Source organism: Miniopterus schreibersii (genome assembly GCF_964146895.1).
Source record: "Miniopterus schreibersii genome assembly, chromosome: 8".
Lineage (NCBI taxonomy): Eukaryota > Metazoa > Chordata > Mammalia > Chiroptera > Miniopteridae > Miniopterus > Miniopterus schreibersii.
Window position 1 is genome coordinate 40361768 of NC_138109.1, and position 23224 is coordinate 40384991.

The 23224-nt window shown below is 44.4% G+C and overlaps 1 protein-coding gene across 1 annotated transcript in view; it reads left to right on the top strand.

Moving 5' to 3' along the window:
• Positions 1 to 23224, top strand: part of CACHD1 (cache domain containing 1) — a 192714-nt gene that overhangs the window by 129065 nt on the left and 40425 nt on the right. The window contains exons 5-8 of the mRNA XM_081145542.1: positions 10103 to 10229; positions 12817 to 12961; positions 13844 to 14060; positions 20271 to 20420. Of these exons, the coding sequence (XP_081001668.1) occupies positions 10103 to 10229; positions 12817 to 12961; positions 13844 to 14060; positions 20271 to 20420 (639 nt within the window). The remainder of the gene's footprint in view (positions 1 to 10102; positions 10230 to 12816; positions 12962 to 13843; positions 14061 to 20270; positions 20421 to 23224) is intronic.

The window sequence follows — 23224 nt, forward strand, 5'->3', positions numbered from 1 at the left end:
TGCCTTTAAGATTCTCTCTTTGTCTTGGATTTTTGGCATTTTAATTATGGTGTGTCTGGGTGTGAGCCTCTGAGTTCTTCTTACTTGGGACTCTCTGTGCCTCCTGAACTTGTGTGATGTTTTCCTTGACCAAGTAAAGGAAGTTTTTTGCCATTATTTCTTCAAACAGGTTCTCTAACCCTTGCTTACTTTCTAGATCTTCTGGAACTTCTATGATGCGAATATTGTTCTGTTTCATGTCCCACAGCTCCCTTAGACTGTCCTCCTGTTTTTTAAATATTTTTTTCTTCTTTGGATCTCTGATTGAGGTGTGTGTTTTTTCCTATCCTGTCTTCTAATTCTCTGATACAATCCTCAGCTTCCCCTAATCTGCTGTTCATTGCTTCCAATTTTTTTTTTTTTTTTACTATGTCATTCTTTATTTCCTTCATAGTTTTTATATCTTTTTTCATGCTGTTGAGCATCTTCCTGATCAGCATTTTGAACTCTGTATCTGATAGATTTCTTATCTCCATTTCATTTAGCTCTTCTTCTGGAGAATTCTTTTGTTCCTTCATTTGGGGCTTGTTTTTTTGTCTCCTCATTTTGACTGTTTGAATTTGTTTCTATGTATTAGGTAGATCTGCTAGGACTCCCAGTCTTTTGGATGGTCTCTGGTGCAAGCCAATGTCAGATGCTGTTTGTGACTGGCCTTGAGTACCCTGTTTGAAGTTTTCCATACTCCACAGCCTCTGGTTTCCTCTCCTAGGGCTGAGTGTGTTTGGACTGGACCAAGATGTGCACCAAGGTCTGCTTTTCCAAGCCCTGGGCCCAGAAGCAAATCAAGCAAAGCCTCAAAGCCCCAGGGGCTGTTATTTAGTCTCTTAAGGAGCCTCAGGCTGTAGAAACTCCATGGGGTGGGGCCAGAGGCTTTCCAGCAGGGTGAGGCAATTGCTTACCTCTCAGGCAGAAGCTGGTTGGAAGGTAATTGTCTGTCTGAGAAAGATGTCCTCTGCACTGTGGGATAATGACTCAGCATCCGGGTCCATGTGGTTGCCCTCTAAGCTCTATTCCCTCAGCCAGCCTCCCTAGATTCTCCTCACACTGCTCTAGTCCACTCTGCCCTCCCTCCACTGGAACCCAAGGTGAGTGGCTGCACACAAAACTTTGTGCGTTGGCCCTTTAAGAGGGTCCCTGCAGTTCTAGCTCTCTCCCCCTGGCAAACAGAAACCCTGCTGCTTTTCACAGCCAGATATTATGTGGGCACCTTTCTCAGTTCTGGTGCTCTGGGCTGGGGAGAAGAGCTTGTGCTTTAGACCCCAGAATCCTCAGTGGGACCCCCCACAGCTGAGATATCCCTCCGGACTTCAGCTGCTGCCTATGGGAGCCCAGCAGCCCTCTTACACCTCCGCACTTCCTACCAGTCTCTATGGGGCCTCTGCTTTTCGTCCTTGGTTTTGAGGGTGCTCTCCAGCTCATCTTCAGTTGCAGTTAATTATTCAGGATGGTTTTTCTATATTTTAGTTGTAATTCCAGTTTGGTACCGGGAGAGTGTCAGTGTAGCTTCCACTCATTCCATCGTCGTCTTGGATCTCCCCTTCCACAATTTTACTTGGCTGCCATGTGGTGGTTGACATGTAAACTTCTCACTGTCATGCTTCGGTTTCCATTTATCCTCTTACTTCCCTGCTCAGTCCTTTTTCCTTTCTCCTCAAGCTCCTTTTTCGTTGTTCTGTTCCAAAGGGTAGATGTCTCCATTGTCCTCACCTCACTGTTACCTCCCTGAATGCTCCCTGTTTAGCCAGCATCTCAACTCTCCCACCACATGCTGCTGAATTCCAGACCTTTATCTCCATCCATGACCTCTTTCTGAGTTTATTTATTGTGTAACCAACTGCAGGACTCCCATCTCTCTGTGATTATCCTGTAGTTACCTCAGAAATTAAACAGAACACAAACTTTCCTCTAAACTTATTTCCCAGTCCGGTTCACTATCCCAGTTATCGGTATCCCCATCCTGGTTACACTGGGAACTCCTTCTCGCCTTCTCCACCCAGTACTACTCCAGGTTTTACTTAACAGTTTTGACTTCACTCACATCAGTGACCAAATAAAAGCATGAGTGAATGAATATTTGTGAAGTATTTACCGTGTACGAGATACTTCACAAGGCAATTACCTGCGGAAGCGTTCCTCATCTTGCTTATCACACTGATTTGTGACATAGGTCTCATTGTCCTCTCTTCATTGAAGGGGATCTTGGCTCAGATTTTGTAGTTCACAGAATCTCCCTTGTCTTCTCCACTGCTAATGCCACAAACGTAGATTTCTGTTGCCTTTCTAGAAGAATCATGTAGAAACGTCCCAAAAGGTTTCCCTGCTTCTCTTCTTTCTCTTTTTCAGTATATCCCGCACACTGTAGATATTTTGAAAATAACTGCTCTGTAAGTCCACTTTTCAAAACTCTCTGGTGGCTCCCCTTTACCTCTAAGATAAAGGTGGAGGCCTTTCAAGTTCATCTTCTGTTCCTTCTCTTCCTTAAGCCCTCTGAGCTCTACCCTCAGGGAATCACTTTCATTTCTTCAAATCACCAATCTCTGTCACTCCTCCATACTTTCCTTCATATTATTGTTTCATCCTGGATACAATGACTGCCTTCTCTGACTTGTAAAATATTGCTCATTCCTTGGGGCCCAACTTCTTTGCCACCTTCCCTGACTCTTACGGGTAAGAATTCCTTGTCTGGTATAGCTTGGTGGGTTTACCAGGAGGCAGACTCCCAGATGGGGACTGGCAGCCTGTGGGGAAAGGGAAGGAAGCAGGATTGAGCAGTGGGAGAAACGGGCTGAGATACAGTCTCAGTGGAGTCCTTGGCCACCACCAGGAGAGCCTAAAGGCTGTGGTGGCCCTTCGGAGTTCTGTTGGCTCAGCTATGACTCTTCTTTGTTACTTTATCCCATGGCTCATTCTTCGTGTGCCTACTGCTCAATCCGTGCCTTGCCCATAGTAGGTACACAGTAAATGCTTATTGAATGAATGAAACAAACTAGGATTTTCTTTGTAATTTTGTTACCCCATTTTTATAATGGAATAACCAAGGCCTTTGAAGGACCTTAGTGAAGAAAGAACCGTGGTTGTGATTTGCTGTAAGGTAGCTCTAAGTTTCCTTAGCTTAGCAGCAAATCAGCACACATAAATGTCTCAGGTACACAGTTAGCCTGGAAAAAGGAGGAAACGGGGTAGACTATTAAAGGTCACCCACAGGCCGGAGGGTGGCAGGGAGAGGCCGTGGCAGAATCACAGTGGCCAGGTGAGGAGTGAGTGGGGTGGCCAGAAGTGGAGAATCGGTGCATGCACCGCTCTTCTGAGCTGCTTGGCTGAGAAAGGGAGAAAGGGAGAGCTGGAAGCTGAGGGAGAGGTGAGAGAGAGGAAGGTTTTATTGTTATTGCTGCTGCTAATAGCTTTTTAAGTTAGGAACACTTGGCAGTGCATATATGCTGAAGATGGAGAGACTATATAGAAAGTAACACTAAGGCAGCAAGAAAATGAAGTTTAATGCCTTCATCCAGTTGTTGGAAACCTAAGTGATCATCAGAGTCACCTGGAGTGCTTTGTCCCCCGGCTCAGACCAAGTGAGCCAGGCTGTTGCTTGGTAAAGCTTAGGAATCTGTAGGTTTCAAAGCTGATTATGATGACCAGCCAGGCTTGAGAACTCCATTCTTCCGTGAATGTTTGAAGATCACCTGGACCTTTGGGTCCTTTGGGAGCGGTCTACTGGAAAGGAAGAGGGTAGAGCAGGAGATCCTATACCGATTTTGGATTGCCCCAGACGTCTGCTCAGGATTCTGAGCCCATGACCAGGCTGGTTCAACTGCATCAAGAACAGAATGGTTCTTGGTTCTTTTGCATGATAGAATTAGCCTAGAGCAGATGTGACAAGCTCGGAACAGAACCAGAGATTTAAGGATGTCCTCTCTACTTAGTATTATACTGAAATAAATACAGTGAGATAGGTGGGTCAGCAGTCATTAATATAACTTTGGCAATGGGCTTTACCCAGTGTAATCCATGTGATGGAAGAGTCACTGAGCTCCATGCTCCGTATTATTTTAGCTCAGAGCTCAAGTCATTCCCTTTCTGAGTCAGAATATCCTTGACTCTGTAACAGGAAGAACAGTCTCTCTTTGGTGAACCTCCACATTCTGGCTCCTGCTAGCTGCCTGAATAATAGATAAAACCTACCCCATAGAGTGGTTGTAAAACTTAACTGGGATGATAAATGTGAAAGACTTAGTAAAGTGCTGGGTACATGGTTAAATGCTCAGTATGTTTGCCATTTCTGGAGCAGCATAAACAATATCTGGAAAATATAGCCTCTCCTGAAAACATTGTAAAGCAATGCTCGGGATGTGCGTGATGAGGAGGAATTGGAAAGGTGTGATCGGGTATAATGCCAGAAACTGTGTTGGAAGTCCTCAGAATGTTCATTTATTTTATTCCCTTCCAAAATGATGGCTTTTTTTTGCACAGACTATGACTGGAGGTGCTATGTAATTTCTGGTCTGTTGGGGAAGCAGGAGTGTTTTTATATGTCTGCAACTCTGTGTGTTTAGGACAGCTCTTGTATTTGGTGTGTGGTAAGCTGTGGGAGGTAGGTAGCTTTGGGTGTTTTGCTTGGTGGTGTTGGGCTGGGCATCGGAAAGCCCAGAGCTCCTTGAGGTGGGAGGCAGCAAGCCTTCTGTTACAGAGCATTTTCTTTCCACCCCTACCCCCTGGTGGAGAATACTGTTGAGAAAAACAAAAGTCACAGGCCAGCGACAAGCCCTTTGTAATCCATCTCTTTCTCATCAGCCAGTGACGTAAGCACTAAAGAGGGTAGACAAAAGTTTGGGGGCATTGTTGGTTTGGGTTCTACTGAAGAGGTCAGTGAGTTTAGAACAAGTCCGATGTAGATGGTGAAATTGGGGGGGAGATACTCAGGGCCCTGGAATCTGGGGCCCATAGGTTTGAATTACCTACAGACAGTTCAGTACACTGTACCCAGGCAGATCTTGAGCCTCGGTAATGGGAGTTGTAAAGAACACCTGAGAAAGGGAAAGGCATGTTTTTTAGCTGCTTTTCTGATAATGGGTTTTTGTGTGTCGTAGCTGAAGAAAAATAAGCCAGTGGGTATTACAGAGTTGTTCGTCTTTGCTTAGGATTAACATAGGAACTGTACGAGAGAGAAACAGTCAATGTGTTGAAGGCTATGCAGAGGCGGGTGGAAGGGGGAGACTTTGCCTTTAAAGAACAAGGAGCCATCCCAGGAAGCAATTCATTCTTTAAACGCCAGTGTTAAGTTTCTCGGTTGTTCTCAGCATTCTCATCTTGGTCCTGTTTGGACATTTTGTTTAGTGTTGGGTCACTATTAGTATCTCATAGTGCTGACCTACAGCTCTTAAGTCCATGGGAAGTAAAGATGCTCTTCCTTTTTTTTATATATATAAACTTGATTAAACCCAAGTTTTTGGAAGTTTTCTCTTTCTCTCTATTTGTAAACCTGTGTACTTCCCTCCTATGGCCTTCATTCTTTGCCCTCTTAACATGTTCTCCTTTGGTTTCTAAAGAGGGTCTTTGGGAAGACCTTGTCCAAATCCATCACTTTACCGATGGGGAAATCGGGGGACATAAGTGAAGAGCCTTGACCAAGATCATCATTCACTGGTTCACTCAGCAGATATTGCCCAAGCACTTCCTAAAAGCCAGGCGCTTACCAGAAGACCAGAAATGTGATGAACAGGCCTGACCTGGCTCCTGCCTTCATGGAGCTTACAGCTCCTCTGTGCAAGAGAATAGCTTCAAACTTAAATACAACGATCAGGACCCATTTTTTGCCATGAAGGAAAACACTAGGTGCTCTGAGAGAGGATAACAGTTGAGGGAAAGTCTCTGAATGTGAAAAGAGTTACTCTGGACCTAAGGATCACCTTGTGCAAAGAGCTTGGCACATTTGCAGAGCTGAAAGAAATAGCTCTTGATGTGTATACAATGTAGCAAGTTGAAGAGGGGAAAGGTGAGACTGGAGAGTAGGAATGGGACAGCTGATACAGGACCTAATCAAGTTTGGGTTTAGTTCTAGTGGGAAACCTTTTGAAGGGTTTTAAGCAAATCTATGGTGGGATTTGATTTCCATTTCAGAAAGATGCCTTTACATGAGAGTAAATTTTAGGTCTGTGGGCTTGCCAGTCTTAGAGATGGGACTTCGACCCATGGCTTCTTATTGCCAGTCCATTCTGATTTATCAGGTCTTCCTTCTAGTTCCTAAGTACCAACCTGAATTAAATAGAAAGTGCAAAATAACATTGGGCTTGCATCCAGATGGATTACTTAGGCTTGCTGCAATGAACAGGTAAAAAAAAAGACACCAACAAAGTAAGTAAGAGGTCTCGGCTATATAGTTTCTCAGTTCAATAAAAACTGCTCTATTATTCTAAAATATGTTAGATGCCCCCCAGAGTCATGGGTGCTGTAGTTACTGTTGACTCTGCTTTCTAAGCTATAGTTTGTGTCTGTGCCACTTTTCAGTTGAGCCAGCCATGGGGTCAGGGTGAACCCCATGACATCAGACTACCCCATTGGTGTGTGCCATTTTTAGCAATTCAGCAGTTTGTTTTTTCTCACAAGATTAAATGCTACTTTAGCCTGACACCTTATTTCAGTTGTGAAATCATTCCTTTTCAGTGTGTCTCCTTAATTGTATTTATTTTCCTTGCATATTTACAAACTAATGCAACCAATTATTTTGATTGAGAAACACCATGTTAATATATGTTTATACTGCCTCTCAAGAAATACTCAGTGTGCTTTTTATCTGATGATTGGTAACTCATCTCAGCATGCACTTATTGACATGTAGAAGCACTGTAGTATTCTGGAAACAGCAAGGGCTTTGGGCAGACTCACCTACATCAAATCATCCCTCCACGCCGGTGGCTTTGAGCAAGCTCTGCATCTGTAAAATGGGTATAATAAACTCAAAGTAATTATGAAAAGTGGCACACCACATATAAAACTGGTTTACATGATAACTTAATAAATTTTCACTATTTTATTATCACATCAGCTTTACTGGGGTACCATTGACATCCAAGGAACTTACATGTTTAAACTATACAGTTGATACATTTTGATACATAGTCCCATGAAATCTTCAGATGAGCTGGGTTAACTGTCAATTCTATACCTGTTGTGGTGGTGGTGGTGGTGACGGGAGAAAGAAGTGTTGGTCATTTAAAAACATATTTAGAATTACCATTGCTCTATTTTGATTTAGTCACAATATGTAATTTATTTTTAATTGGATTTGGCATTAGAGGAAAGTAAGATTTAGAATTTATCAAACCACAATATCAGAAAACGGTTGAGAAATAGAACCTTGCAGCGGCTCCCCAGCCTGTGTGCTGCAGGTATCACCCCGGCGGTTCTCATCAAGTGGGCGCCTTGATGTGGAAAGAACTGGGGCCTCTGCCCAGAGCTACAGAGTTGCCTCAGATCGAGACCTCGCCCTCGAGGATCTTAGAGTCCAGGGTGGACTCTAACAACAATAATAACAATAATAATCCTAACAACAATAATCCTAACTAGAAGGTGGCAAAAGGTGAAATACTGCAGGAATTCAGAGGGTGCGATAGCTTCTGTCTTGGGAATAAGCTTCAGTGAGGAAAAAACCATTTATTGCCTCCTCTGTGTCTGTCTGAGGTAGGTGTGCGGAGCAGGTTTGACAGATGTGGGACCTGCCCGTGGAGAGCTTACAGCTAACGCCGTGCATCACGGCCTGGCTGCTGGGCATCTGCCCAGCTCTTTCCTGGATGGTGTCCAGCATTTCTGAAGAAAGAGTGAGTGTGCAGGACCCCAGCCCAAGTTTTCCAGTGACCAGAACACCTCACTGACTCATATGAATGGAGAAGCCCCCTCTGGGCTGCCTGCGTGGAAAATGGGGCTCATTCACCTCACATCTCGGTCAGCGAGGGGCCCCCCTGGGGTGCGCACCACAATGATAGATTGCTTCTGGGCTCTGGGGTCCTCATTACCATCATATCCATCATCTTCTGCTAGTACCGAATAATGGATGAAATTTAATCAGATGCCAAAGGAGTTCTCAGCGGGAGCATTTGCGGAACCTTGCCTGATTCTTAAGCTCTCGTGCTGCAGTGATTATAGGGAACCGGGATGATGTTTTGTGGTGAGACTAAATGTATCATGCGCTGTATGAATTGTGATTTATTTTTAAAACATTCTTGATCTCAATGGCTCCCCTTTTAATAGTCTCATTGTAGCCTGTTTATTGTTACAGATGTTATTTTTAAATGAGGTCATTGAGCTTTCCTTTACTTCCAAAGGCAATGTTTGCCTTTTTATTGCCGGGTTGGCAGCGCTGCCTGGAGAGCAGCGCTAATATGAGATCAAGGTTGAGGCCTCAGACCCCCAGGAGATGAGGCAGAGGAAATACCTCATCCATGTTAACACACACTCCCATCTGCCATCCATCTCGGGAAAGAGTGTGGTCGCCCGCGTCCCGGTGATGACCTTGAGAAGGTCACCTAGCAGAGTGGAGAGGGGATGGGTGTTGGGGGTCACACACTGGATCGACTCCTATCTTGTCCACTGAAACCTCAAGCAGGTCAAAACCCTCTCTGATCCTGGTTTCTTATCTCTACCTTGGGATGATCATTTTTTTTACTCCTAGGATTTTTGTGAGCATAAAATGTGCTACAGCTCCTTGGTGTGTGGGGAGCAGGGTAACTGCTGAAGGTTTGAGGCACTGAATGTGTTTTCACAAGTCCAGCTTGCCACTGGTGTTGGTAAATAATCCTTGATTGGCACACACTCACATCCATTTACAGATGTCCGTGTCTGCTCTCAAACTGCAGTGGCAGAGCTGCAGCAGAGACCATGTGATTTGCAAAGCCAGAGTTATTGACAGCCTGGCCCTTTACAGAAGTTTGCCAACCCCCGAGCCAGACCAAAGGATGGCCCTGTGGCATTCAGAGTTTTATATGTGTTTTTCTCAAAGGCATCTCACACTTTCTTTTTGGCTTTGCTCAGATTCCTCCTCTATTGAACTGCCTTCTGCTCCATTTGCCTGCACGTAATTCTTTTAGTATATTGGTTATTACAGTAGGGTTTGTTTTGGGGTCATCTTTGTATATTTTGCAGCGGTAAAGCAGTACCTTACACGTAGTAAGTGTATAATATGTTAACTGAGTTGGTGTGGAACAGAGCAGAAGGGCATCAGAGAAGGGAGAGAACTCTGATTCCGAGGATTGAGGGTAAGACAGACTTCATGGAGGGGTGGGGACAGGGTTGCACAGAGTAACGGGGCTGTCACTCCATCTGCTGATCAGTGACGGGTGCAGTGCACACAGGAGAGGACGCAGTACCACATGACGTCAAGAATATAGGAAGGAGCCTGGAGACCAGGCTTGGATGCCAACTCGACTCTTTACTGATGAAGAGCTTAGACAAATCGCTTAAGCTCTCCACACACATGTTCTCAGCTCCAAAGTGGGGAATGATGATCCTGGGGTTGTTGTATGGATCAAATGAGATAATGTAAAGGAAAGTCTCTACCCGGGGCTGGCACGTTGGAATCATTCCATAAGCTATTATTGAATGATCATGGTTCTGGCCTTTCAAGTACGGTCTGTGCTGTTTCCCTCATTATGGAGTGAGCAAGGTCGAGGTCACACATCTAGTCCCTCTGGAGACTGGGCCGATTAACATCACTGTTTTCCACAGTTAGAGAATGTACCCCAAGCCAGCGAGTGTACGCTGGCCCAGTGAGGGGAGGGATTAGTACCAATGAATCATTCATGCTGGAAAAAAATAATCCAGGACATAGAGTGTCACCATTCAATGTTAAGATTAATAGCTTCACTTGACTGAAACATTGATTACATTTTCTAATATGTGGCATTTTTTTTTAAGGGACAGAAAGAAAACGTTTAGTAGAAAATTTACAGCCTTCTGTCTAGTGGGATTTCTTCATACTACAAGCAGTTTATGCAAAACAGATGCCTGAGGAGTGGTGCCTGTGTGCACCTGTGGGTTCGGTGGTTGTATTTCATGTCCCCCCCCCCTCCAGTTCTTGCAGACAACCTGAAATCCAACCCTGGAATCAAGTGGCAGTACTTCAGTTCCGAAGAAGGAATTTTCACTGTTTTCCCAGCGCACAAGTTCCGGTGTAAGGGCAGCTATGAGCATCGCAGTAGGTATGTTGACTTACTTGCTGAAGTTTCAATTACCGCCTGAGAGTGGTCTGCGTGAAATAGAGGGTCCTCATTCACACACGTGGCTCTGCGTCTAAGCTGCGGTTTTAGAAACTCGTACTTGTTCTGAAATGATTTCGCCTTTCAACATAGGTTGAATGTGGAAAGGCTGGAGAAAGGCATGTGATAAAGCCCAGAGCTTTTCTAGAACTATAGAACAAGCCAAACAAAACAAGATTTTACTAAAGAAATGAAATTTCTTGAAGCCCCCAAACTGTTCTGAGCTTCAGACATCTTTGGGGAGACATAAATGGTAATACCTTCTCTAGCCCAGCTGGTGTGGCTCAGTGGTTGAGCGTTTACCTATGAACCAGAAGGTCACAGTCTGATTCCCACTTAGGGCACATCCCGGGGTTGTGGGCTCGATCCCCAGTAGGAAACGTGCCGGAGGCAGCCGATCAATGACTCTCTCATCAGTGATGTTTCTCTCTCTCCCTCTCCCTTCCTTTCCCTGAAATCAATAGCATGTCTCAGAGTAGAGGTGGCGATACTCAGCTTTCCTTTCTGTGACATTGTGCTTGGCCGTCCTTTTGAAATTTACGCTCACATCTCAGCTACTAGAAAACATCATTAACGCGGAAATGACTTGAGGTTCTGCCACTTAGACAGGAGGGCAGTGGCGGAGAGATCATTTGTAGGACAAGACTCATCACTTTCCAGAGCCCCTCAGGCAAAGACACCTTCCTTTGGAATCCCAGCGGTTCCCCTTTTGCAGCGTCAGATGTTTGATGCCAGAACTTCTGCCATTAGTGCGAGACACCCACTTTTCTGAGTCTGAATTAACCATCACGGGAGCTTCTCTTCATCTGATTTTCATTTGCTTCTCAGAAGAGAAATTAGATGCATGCTGTTTTTAAGGGACCACCTGTGAGGGGTAGTCCAAAAGGACAAGCAGGACCTTGTCCCAAATCAACACTCACCTACACTGGGAAGGTTTTCATGCATCTCGACCGTATATATGTTACTGTTTATATATCCCACTCAGGCAGTTTTTACCAACTTGCTGTGACAGTGTGAACACATATGCTGCTTACTATTTATGTGAGTTGAGTTGGAAAGAAGGTGTGTCCTTTTTATTTATTTATTTATTTTAAATATTTCTTTATTGAGTTCAGAGAGAGGAAAGGAGAGGGAGAGAGAGATAGAAACATCAATGATGAGAGAATCATTGATCAGCTGCCTGGCCCACAACCTGGGCATGTGCCCTGACCGGGAATCGAGCCCTGATCGCCTGGATCCTAGGTTGATGCTCAACAGCTGAGCCACGCCCGGCCAGGCAGTGTGTCCTTTTTAAAAAATCTGTTCACCTAGCTTGGAGGACCTAAAAAGTTCCATCTGTAACATGCCTATTCACATTGGGATAGTTAGATTTTTCTTCTCTTCTGTTCCCTCTTTTATTTCTGGAGCCAGGTCTCCTGGATTCTTTTATCCCGTTTCCTTCCGGCTCAGTGGTATCAGCTAGTGGTACTTTAGTATTAATGCTGGACTTTAGGCTTGACACAGTGAGTGTCAGGTTGGCCAGATGTGGAGGTTTTTTGGTACTTTGCCTACATTTCTTAATTTGTGCCCAGGTTTTTGTGACTCAGCTGGCATCTAACATTCCCCCCCCCCCCAAAAAAAAAATCTAGTGTTTTAGGGGTGTCAATAAAGGAGAGCGTTCTCTTGAGGCTGATTTGCTTTCTTAAGCTCCCCCTAATTTGTTCCAGCTTTAACACTGTGAATAGAGGCCTCATTAAACCTCTCCTCACAGCGCTTCCTGTGCTGCACACTAGCAGCAGCCTGCATTGATGGGAGGCGGTTCTCCCCGGGAGCTCCACCCCTCCCCCTTTCTTCATGTTGGCAAACAAAAACCCGGCCAGAAGAGTGGCTATCACAGGCTTGGACAAATTTGATGGCACGGTTTTAAATGCTTAGATAAGGGGCCTTTTGGTGGCTGACCTGTGTGAATTGCCTCAGTGCTGAAAGGAAAGGGCCCTCTTAGCAGAAGCCTTTGTCTTGGGGGAGAGAAACCAAACCTGCTATTCAGAGCTGCTCAGCATGCTCCCAGATTATAGGCTGCCTGAGTTTTCACAAAGTCCCACTCTTGTCAGGCTGCCAAGGAGGGCCCAGCACTGACGAGCAGGCCTTTCTCCCGCCAAGGCTGTCTCTGCAGCGTGAGGGGGCCACCGTCCCGTTTCCCGGAGCAGGGTGTTGGGTAACGCGGAGCAGCATCACCACCAGCAGCTGAGAGGGCTGACTTTTGAGTAAAGCCAGCCTTCCAGAGGATTTGCTCCTTCAAACCATCTCCCTGTTGCTTCAATCTCTGGAAGACACAGGTTACCAGTCCCTGGTCTGCAGACGCATTGTCGTCTAGAGGTGTTGTTTTCAGGGCCCCAGTATAGCTTCTGTTTCTTTGCTCGTCTCTCCATCCCCATGCCATCCATGGAAAATTGTAGGCACCAGCATGCCTGCACACCTGTTCCCAGCTGTGTTAGGCCGAGGCCTTTTACTTAAACCAGGAGTGACTGCAGAGAGCTTCTCCTCCTTCCAGACCCATCTACGTCTCTACAGTCCGGCCTCAGTCAAAGCACATAGTGGTGATCCTGGACCACGGGGCCTCCGTCACCGACACCCAGCTTCAGATCGCCAAGGATGCCGCCCAGGTCATCCTCAGCGCCATCGACGAACACGACAAGGTGACCATGATCCCCGTTCCCCACATGGCATTGGATCTGCCTCGAGCACCTTTCTTAAAGCACTCTGTGTTTTATGATATACACTTTTTAAGTCCATCTTTAAAATGACTTTGGGAAAAGAGAGTGGTTTAGTTTTCACGCTAGCATTTGAGAAAGCAGCTGCCAACTCTGATTCCAAATCTCTTTTAAAACCACCCCCACCCAGCCGAGGCCTGCACTTCCCTTACGCCTCCTGTTCACTTCTAATTAGCTGTGACTTTCACACTGGAAGTTGTGTTGAGGAGCAACAGGGTGAGGGCTTGGATGTTGATGGATGGCTTACTTTATCTGAAGATCGCTGGGAGGGAAGGGAGAGGGAAGGCTACTGGAGGCTTACTAATCTCAGGACACCTCAGAGACAGGTATGTTTGCAGCCAGTGATAATCTCTTGCCTGTGGACAATTTCTGCTTCATCATTTTCACTTTTCCAGCTCCTAAGGTTTTACTCACTAATATAGTTGTTTAAAACACACACCCCATAGCTTTACCCTCACCCTCACCTCCAGTTGAAAAACCAAGATGGTTAGTACTTGCTAAGACTTTTCTCTGCATGAAGGACTTTTTCTTTTTTAATGTTATATGTGAACACCATACTGCTGACTTCATCTTGGAACAAAAACCAAACTCTAGGGTCCCTCCCTCTTACCAGTCCTTAACTAATCCTTTTAAAATTTGATAGATGTGTGCCTCCAGGCATTTATTTTTAAACTCTCATAAATCTGTACGCCTTCTCACTCCTAGGGGTCTTCTGGAATTAAAAAAAAAAAAAAAAAAAAGTGGAAGAAGAAAAGAAATAACACCTTCCCATGATAGGGTGACAAGTTTCCTTTCTCCTTCCTCCAGATCTCTGTGTTGACGGTGGCAGACACAGTCAGGACCTGCTCCCTAGACCAGTGCTATAAGACGTTCCTGTCTCCAGCCACCAGCGAGACGAAGAGGAAAATGTCCACCTTCGTCAGCAGCGTCAAGGCTTTGGACAGTCCCACCCAGCACGCCGTGGGGTTTCAGAAGGCATTTCAGCTGATTCGGAGCACAAACAATAACACGAAGTTCCAAGCCAGTAAGTGCATTTTCTCCCAGGGCTGATAAACTGGAGGGTAACAGGTGGCGATAGGAATATGTTACAAATGGATCACACAACCATATCTGTAGGGATTTTTTTTTTTTTTTTACTTGGGATAAAAATTTCGTGTGTTACCATCATGGTCATGTACTACTAGGATCTTACTAGATTTTCTCTTTTTTTCCAATGCTCAGTCTGTACAATTTCTTCACTCCAGAGCCTCCTCTTTCTATCCTTTTAAGAACATATCCCATTTATTTCCCAGGGGAATACCCACATCCTTTTTAATGCTAATCATCAGCCTTGCCTCCTCGTTGACTTAGAGTGGCCGACCATATGCACATGAACAGGGCCACAGGAGTCCCTGCCTTGCTCCTTGTGTCCTCTAACCAGTTGTCATTCAGATGAGCATAGCCCTTCCAATGTACAAAGGCCCTCTTAATTTAATTTTCACATATTAAAGAAGATCTAGAATTAGGATGCATGCTAAAGGAAAGAACATTTGAAATACACATGCTTTGACACTACTGAAAGGAATCTGTGTCATTTTTCCTTTTATATTTGAAAATCTATATGTAGGGTGTGTGTTTTTTAAATGAATGTGTCCTCGAGATAAATTTAAAGGATATAGTTTTATTCATTAGATTCTACATATGAGTAAGATCATGTGACACTTGTCTGTCTTTCTCTCATTGGCGTATTTCGCTTAGCATAATACTCTCCAGGTCCCACCATGCTGTCTCAAAGAGTGAGGGATCCTTCATTTTTACAGCTGCATAGTATTCCATTGTGTAAATGTCTGAGAAGACGCTTGATATGATTTCAATCTTCTTGAACGTGTAGAAACAAAATAGATCCAGAGACACAGAGGCATGGAACAGACTGATGAATCTCAGAGGGAAGGCGGGGGTGGGTGAGGAGAAAGTAACATAAGAATTTATATGCATATATGCATAACCCATGGACACAGACAATAGTGGGGCGAAGGCCTGGGGGGACAGGTATGGGGGAGGACATCAATGGGGGGGAAGGGGACATTTGTAATACTTTCAACGATAAAGATAAATTTTAAAAATAATAAAATCGAACTATAATTCTAAAATAAAGAATATATTTTTAAGCTCTTTATTGTGTCTGCATGAAAACTAAGACTGCTTTGGTAAAGGCAGAGCACAGGGACTGGCATATGGTGGGCCCTTGAAAGAAGGAAGCTACTGTAATTATTGCAGCTAATGATGGTAGATGGCATATTAGTTTTGTTTCTGTATATTATTATCTCACAGTGTTCCTGGGTCAGAAGTCCAGGTACAGCTCAGCTGGGTTCTCTGCTTAGTCTTGCACAAGGCTGCAGTCCAGCTGTCAGCCAGGCGTGTGGTCTCTTCGGAGGTTTGGAGTCGTCTTCCAAGCTTAGTTGTTGACATAAGCACTTTCCTTGCAACTGTAAAACTCATGTCCACTTGCTTCTTCAAGGCAGCAGGAGAGCATCCCCGCTTCAAGTCCTAACTTCAGGGAAGGCTTTAAAGGTCTCATCTGATCCAATCAAACCCTTCCTCGCTTTTGATTTAATCAGATTGCCGTCCCTTGTGATCGCTTTATTAGAGGCCTTAATTACATCTGCAGAATTGCTCCATCACCTTTGTTGTAGTCTACTGGTTAGAAGCAAATTACTGGTCATGCCTGTGCTCAAGAGGGGAGGGGATCATGTAAGGGTGTCAGTCACTGGGGTCATCTTAGAATTTTTCTAACTCGCCTTGAAAAGTGACAACTGTTCACAACCAATATTACAGGCTGGCTAAGTGTAAAGTTTCCCATGATTCAATAAGGCCAGTGGACAAGGCTGACCAGGTCTTAAGTATTCAAGAGGATTGGCTGTTTGGTCGATGCCATCTACAGGCTGCCATCTACCTGTCAGCTTTCCTCCATAGAAGTGTTCTTTTTACTTCATTCTTCAGCCATCAAGCCAGCTTTATAAGTCTAATTTCGATGATCACACTATTTAAATAATGGAGGGAATGTCAGCCTGGCAGTGACCAGGCAGTGCCCAGGAGTCGGCGAGCCCGAGGCGAGGTGACGAGAATTGTCTGCAGGGTATGGGTGGCCTGAGAGAGCATGCTCCTTCAGGAGGGCCACTGCCCTTCTGTCCAGCTGCGTTGCCAGGCAGGAATTCCTGCCCAGTGTTGCCAGATCTTCTGTTTCAAGAGAAACCAGAAATCTGGATTTTTATGTGAAATCCCTTGATTTTCAAATGTTGACATTTGTTCCAGCTTTAAAACTGCGAGTAGAGACTTCATTAAACCTCTTCTTACCAATCTTCCTGCACCGCACACTAGCAGAAGGCTGCTTTGATGGAAGCATTTGTCTTCCATTTTCTTTGTCCGTTTGTTTTTCTTAATGTTGGCAAACAAAAACACGGCAAGAAGAATGACTGTTACAGACCGGGACAAATGTTGATGGTCCTGGGTTTGTTTGTTTTTTTGCTTTTTGTTTTTTTAATGCTCAGAGGAGTCTTTAACTTGGACAAAGTTTGATGGCGCTGTTTTGTGTGTGTGTGGTTTTTTTTTAAATGCTCAGAGGAGTCTTTTTTAGGCCAAGTAACATATTTCCAAGGTTTAGTTCACAGGCCTCCACCTAAAGTTTCTCTTGGCAGTTCAGGAAAAAAAAAAAAAAAAGAACCCGAATGGGTTGCATAAAGAAATAATACTCCAGAAATGAGCATTGTCTAGTTTATAAGGGGCGATCTGAGGTGCTCTCAAGCAATATAGCATAGTGGTTAAGTATGTGAGTTTTGGATTTCAACCAATGTGGTTTCAAATTCCCCCTCTGAAATTTTTCTAACCTTGTGAACTCGTGTAAATTATTTGATCTCTCCAGGCCTGGTTTCCTCATCCACAAACGGGGGGTGATAATAAGATCCAGGATTCCATCATAAATATTAAATAAATGTAGCTGTGGTTGTTATGGTATGCCGTTTCCTCCAGGACTGCCAGCTGACCTAGGGCAGATACCCCAGACATCCAAAATTGACCTTAAGCCCAAATATGGCCACGGACCACTAGTGGCCTTGGCCACCACACAGTGAGGGGTCTGCACACTCCTCCCAGGAGCTTGCACTGTACATCACCACCGTTCATTCCATGGACAAGTATTTAGCACCTGCTCTGTGCCTGGCCAGGGAGTGAGGTTATTCTAATGAGTCGGACCTACCCTGTAGGATTGTTGTGAGGATTAATCTGTGCACGAAATTAAAGTGGCTGCCCCCCATTAGTAGCCATGTAAACAGAAGCTACATGTCATAAATTATTGTAGCTTTGCACTAATCAGAAAAATCTAAAACTTTCATCCAGTGCTGGATCTTTTTTTGGCCTATGGTAGATCTCTGACTGATACCATCAGTACATCTGGATTATTTGCTCTGGGTTTGTTATTGGGGCTATTGGTCGGTGGGTCACTTTATAACAGAAGGAGTAAGGTCGTTAGGAGTGGCAATCTACTGACACGGGCAAAGTCCGAATTTGAGTGGCTCTTTCCTGTTTTATATTGACCCTAAGACATGCAGGTGGCTTAGTCAGGGGCTTGCCAAATGGCGAGTCCATTGCATTTTCTTCTAGGTACATGCTAGGCCATTGCTCTGCTCCAAGTCCCTATCATTACTCATCCCTAACATGATTAATCACAGCATTTAGAGTGACTAGACAGACTATCCTAATAAGTAAAAAAATAAATCAGACTAAATTTGGCAGGTTTTATATCTAAGAATAGAAAAGTAACTATATTTCGATTGAGGATAGGGCAGGAATGGCATCAGGGATGAGGCCGAGACCATGAAGATGCCCACAAAGTCCTGTGCATCTTACTGTGGGGAGAGAAAGAAAACACACCGACTGCTAAAGGCATCTGTGGGCTGCAGGCTTGTAGCTTTCCAAATATGGGCCTGTTCCCTAAAACCACCCCTCAGTGGCAACGTGTTTAATCCAGAATCATAGAGCTGAGTAAGAAACTCAGCGGGTTCTCTTTTAAGTCAATTTTACAGATGTGTCCAGGAATTTGTCATGGTACCTTTGCCAGTGGGACAGCGGTTTATCCCCTACTTTAGAACATCCTCATGGTATGTTTATATCCCCACCCACAATATTTTTTTCCAGCCTGAAGCTCTAAGTGAGGTGTTCGCAGGTGTGTATTTACAGCTCTGGAGGAGCATTATCACGCAGTTTAAGGCGGGGATATTCCTAAGCGTATGGATTTTTTGTGTGTGTTTTGTGTCAGCATTCACTTCCTAGTTTCTGATAAATAGTGCAATATAAATTTGCAGTTAGTGTTTATTAGAGAATTATTCAAGCATCAAAATTGACTTTAAGACTTGCTCATATACTAAATCTTAGTAGTAAATAAGAGATAGCAACTTTGAATGGATTGACTTCCTTGATTCAGATTTTCTTCAATCAGTTCATTTGTCTACAACATTGTTGTAGCATATGTTATCTATTCAGTGCAGAAACTTACAAGCTGAAGGAACTTCAAGCATTGTATCCTCAATATTGTGAGGATAATTTTTTAAAAGAGTAACTGTATTCATTATCTGTTGCAGGTTGACAAATTACCCCAACACTCAGTGACTTAAAATAATAAGCATTTATAATCTCATTGACTGTGGGGCAGGAATCTGGGCACAGCATAGCTGGGTACCTGTAGCTAAAAGTGTGTCAGGAGGTTGTAGTCAAACTGTTGGCCAGGGTTGCCATCCTCTCAAAGTTCAGCTCTGGAAGGATTCACTTTCATGTTCACTCAAAGGGGGCTGGTGGGATTTGATTCTCAGGGCCTCAATTCCATTCCTCCCATAGGACAGCTCACAACAGCTCTCTGGCTTCCCTCAGGGTGAGAGAGCATTGAGGTAGAAGCCACCTGGTGATCTTCTTGTGACCTAATCTCTCTCTTGACATCCCACCACCTCTGCTGTAAGTCATTAACTCCAGCCCATGTTCAAGGATGCTACTACCAGGAGGTGGGATCACTGGGGGACCAGCTTAGAGATCGCCTGCCACAGTAACGATAAAACAAATCTCAATTAAATGACAATAAGGACCTGAAGAAATAAGCATATAATGTATAAATATGTCTTTCTCAATAAAATGATAAACGTGTATGCAGAATGTCTTACAAATATCATTGAATCAAAGAATCTCACATTAGACAGAAAATGTAAAAATCCAGTTCTCTTTATTAATTCGCTCCCTCCATTAAAGCCGTCGCTCAGCCCTGTCTCTAACGCAGGAAATCTGCCATTTTCCATGTTGAGTAAATACACTTGAAAGGGGTTCTTCACGGTGAGCTGAGCTGACTCCTCAGTTTACCCATTAGCCCTCCCTGGAGAGTAGTTTATTCTTGCGTCACAGGTGCTACTTCACACCAGCGCGAGAGCTTTGTGTTTGTTTTGTGTTTGTGTGTGTGCTCCGGTTTCCTTCTTTGTCTTTTCCCCTTTGTTGGCCATCCGCCCTTTTGCTTTCACTCTTTACACAAATTTACCTGTTAGTCCTCCTGTGAAGTAAGGACTGTCACCCTCGTGTTAAGGACAAGGAAATGTAGGTGTAGCAAGGTTAAGAAACCTGCCCGCATCGCCCAGACACAGCTTGTAAGTCGCAGAGCTGGGAGGTGGACACAGGCAGCCTGGCTCCTACGGCCATGTCTTACTGCTCTTTTGCACTGACAAGTTTTAAAAACAAAAATGTTTTGGAGCTATTTAGTGTAGGGGAAAAGAACTGTACATGTCTCAAGAGCCCCTAGAAGAACCACCATTTTTAAAGCCTAATCCCCACCCCCCAAAAAATGTAAATTCTTGGTGAAGACCCTGAGTCACTGAGTGAAAAGATTAAATGGGGTTCTGAATTCTCATTTTCAGAAGGTGGATGAGCTTTCCGTCTGGGATGGCTAAATTATCTCACCCATGGGTGCCTAAAGGCGGTCTTCTTTTATCTGGTAAATTTATTAGGAGCGTCTCTTTACCCGACAGCAGATAAGTGGAGCCTCATTGCCCACAAAGGGGCAGGATGGGCGAGAAGCAGAGGGGGAGATGAAAGGCCCAGCATCAAGGGGAAGGAGCGGAACAGTGGGCCAGGCAGGTCCTCGAGGCCGGGCAGTCGGGGAAGCGACAAAGAACCTGAACTGCTGCCTTTAGCCAGCATCCAGTGTAACGATTTGTATGTTTTTGTTTAGATACAGACATGGTCATAATTTACCTGTCCGCTGGCATTACATCAAAGGACTCCTCCGAAGAAGATAAAAAGACGACTCTCCGCATCATCAACGAGGAAAACAGCTTTCTGAACAACTCCGTGATGGTTCTCACCTACGCCCTCATGAATGGTAGGTAGTGTTGCGAGGTTTTTCTTTCAGATGAAAGTTCTCTCTGAGCGTACGCTGCTTTCAGAAAAATCAAAAAAGAACCATCGCGGTGTCCTTAGCTGGAGGGCATAAGCAGAGGGCCCGCCGAGCAGCTTCCCCCAGGCCCGGCTTTGTCTGCCCGGCGCTGGTGCCCAGGGCCTGCGTTGGAGTCTTCCCCTCGCCTCTCTCCAGTCATGTGGTCTTGCCGAGCGTTCCCTGCGACTCCCTCTTCTTCACTTCTCCCCCATATTCTGGGATTTTGACACTGCGTGGAGGTTACGAAGTTTTTTCATTGATTTAAGCTGCAGGATGTCAAGGTACTGACCTAGATTCTTCTGCAAGACCGTTTCTGTCATACTTCCCTGCAGAATCACCCCTGAAGCCTCTTTGGTGCCTTTTCCTCCTCAGCTTTCCTAGCTGTGGAATGGAGATAAGCATCCACTCGACGGGCTTGCTGTGAAGATTAGCCCTAATGTAGAGTAAACACCCAGGACGGTGCCTGGCACTGCAAGGTGGTCGTTAAGGTTGATTTTATTTATTTGTTTGTTTGTTTATTTTTTATTTATTTTGCTGTTAAATCAGACATTGTATAATAGTGTTTAGTCAATTGGCAAATTTGAGGTAATCCTTAATATCTTTCCTGCTGCTCTCCAACCCATCCCTCAGTCTGACTGCAGCTCAATTTTCTAGCCTCTCGGCTGTGTCTTGTCTCCCCACCTGTTAGTGCATTGCTGGTCTCCCAAAGCATGTTCTTCTTCAGGCCCCTTGGACTCTCTGTTCAAGGTGGCCATATGCTCTTGTGTTTAAGAGGCCATGTCTTGACCCAGCATCCCTTCCCACCTATGGTCTCGTATTCCTCCCGTCCACTTCCAGAGCTCCATGTAGAACCACATGGCTTTAGGGACAGTGGTTCTCATATTTTTAATGTCCTAAGGATTACTTGGAGTTGTTTTTGTAAAATGCAAACTCCTAGGGAAGGGAGGGAAAGGACAGAAAAGCAAGGGAAGGGGAGGGGAGAGGAGGGGAAATTTTTTGAGCCTTCGGTGTAACACAGTGCTCTGAGGTTTTAGAGCTTTGTCATACAAAGTCCCTGTCTTCAAGAAGCTTATAACCTAGTGAAAAAGACACACAGACAAGGCAGATAAATTGAAATGCAATAGTACAGGAGTGAGGAAACATAAAATGAAGGGATCACTTTTTTCCGTTAGATTTGAAGGTCCGCTCAGGCAGATGCTGAGTAAGAAGCTTTGTTGCGGTCACCCATCTCTTTACTGGCCCATCTCTTCCCACCAGAGCATCTTATGCACCTGCTGTGCCCCTGACAGTTTCATTCTTCAAAACCTCCGCTTACTTCTCTCTAACCATACCTATTTCCTCTCTTTCTCCCTTTAATCTAGTGAGATGCACATGCTCACTGCCATTTTCTCCAAATGCCGTCTCTGGGCATTGTTCACTGGCACTGACACATTCCCTTACTCTCCAGTCAGGCTTCAACTAGGGAAGCAGAACCACTCTGAGAATTTGGGTATAACGGATTTATCATCAGGATTACAGTGTACAAGATTATGGGGAAAACTCGAGAAGTTAAGAAGAGTTCAGAAAAGAAGAGTTGACAACTCAGTTTAGTAACCAGCTCTGGTATGGGTGAACAAGTTAGAGCTTCTAGGGATATCTGGAAGCTAGAAACATCGAAGACCATTTAGGAGGTCTGGTCTATGTAGAAGAAGCTCTTTGTGGCTGCTACCCCTGTGAATTCTAAGTGAAGCATCTGGGGTGGGCCTGGAGTTGCCCTTGGTGAGCAAACCAACAAACAGCTGGGGAAAGGAAACTGAATCAGATCAGAGTGAGCAGGGCAAACTGGGACATTCTGGTCCCTCTGTGTCTGACTCTCACCATCTCTCACTTCTCTTGAATCTCACAGCACTTTACTTTTGGCCACCTTTAACCCAGAAGCATAAATGAAGGGGGATTCTGGGAAACGTAGTTTCCACCTTGACTGTATTGATAATAGAACCATCTGCGTACTTAATCAGTCTGCTACCCCACTTCCAGCCCTACATGACATTTCATGATAGAGTGACGTAAAATTTCCAATCTCTGACAGCCTTGCATCCCACACTGTTCTTCTTTAATTAGTAGATGTTCCTGTTTATTACTTTTCTTTTACATTTTGAAAGAACCAAGCAGTATATGACAAAGGAAGGAAATGTATTTATTGCCTTAAGTTGCCTCTTTTTATCACTCACCCCTGGGAGCTTCTGAGCTTCTCAATGGTGTAAGATCAGGGATCAGTCCTGTCTTTTGTGTTGTTTTTTACTTCAGAATGTACCACTCACACCCCTCCCCCCCAATCTCAACTTTAAGTCAAGCAAAGAGAACACTAATTTCGTTCTGACTTCCCTTAAGCATTGCATGAGTGGAGCCAAAGCCAAGTTATTAAAACACAGTATGTTAAGAAAGAAATGATACCCATTAGATCCAAGGCTAGAACTGTATACACTCCTTATTTCAAAATGATAATGTCACATAAGGTAGGTGAACCACGAACTCTTCAGATTTTTTTTTTTTTTAATGACTAAATAGTTCAAGAACATGAGGCAAAGCCTTTTTAACATTCATTGGTAAAATCTCAGTAGTGATTGAAATCATTTGAATTTGTTTACAGTGGTACCCATATGGGATCAGTTACTAATCCTTTTGACTATGTTCCAACAATAGCAAACCAAAATTTTTAAAAGGTTTATTAAATTTATTTTTGTGCTATGGATTACAGATGTTGTAGAACA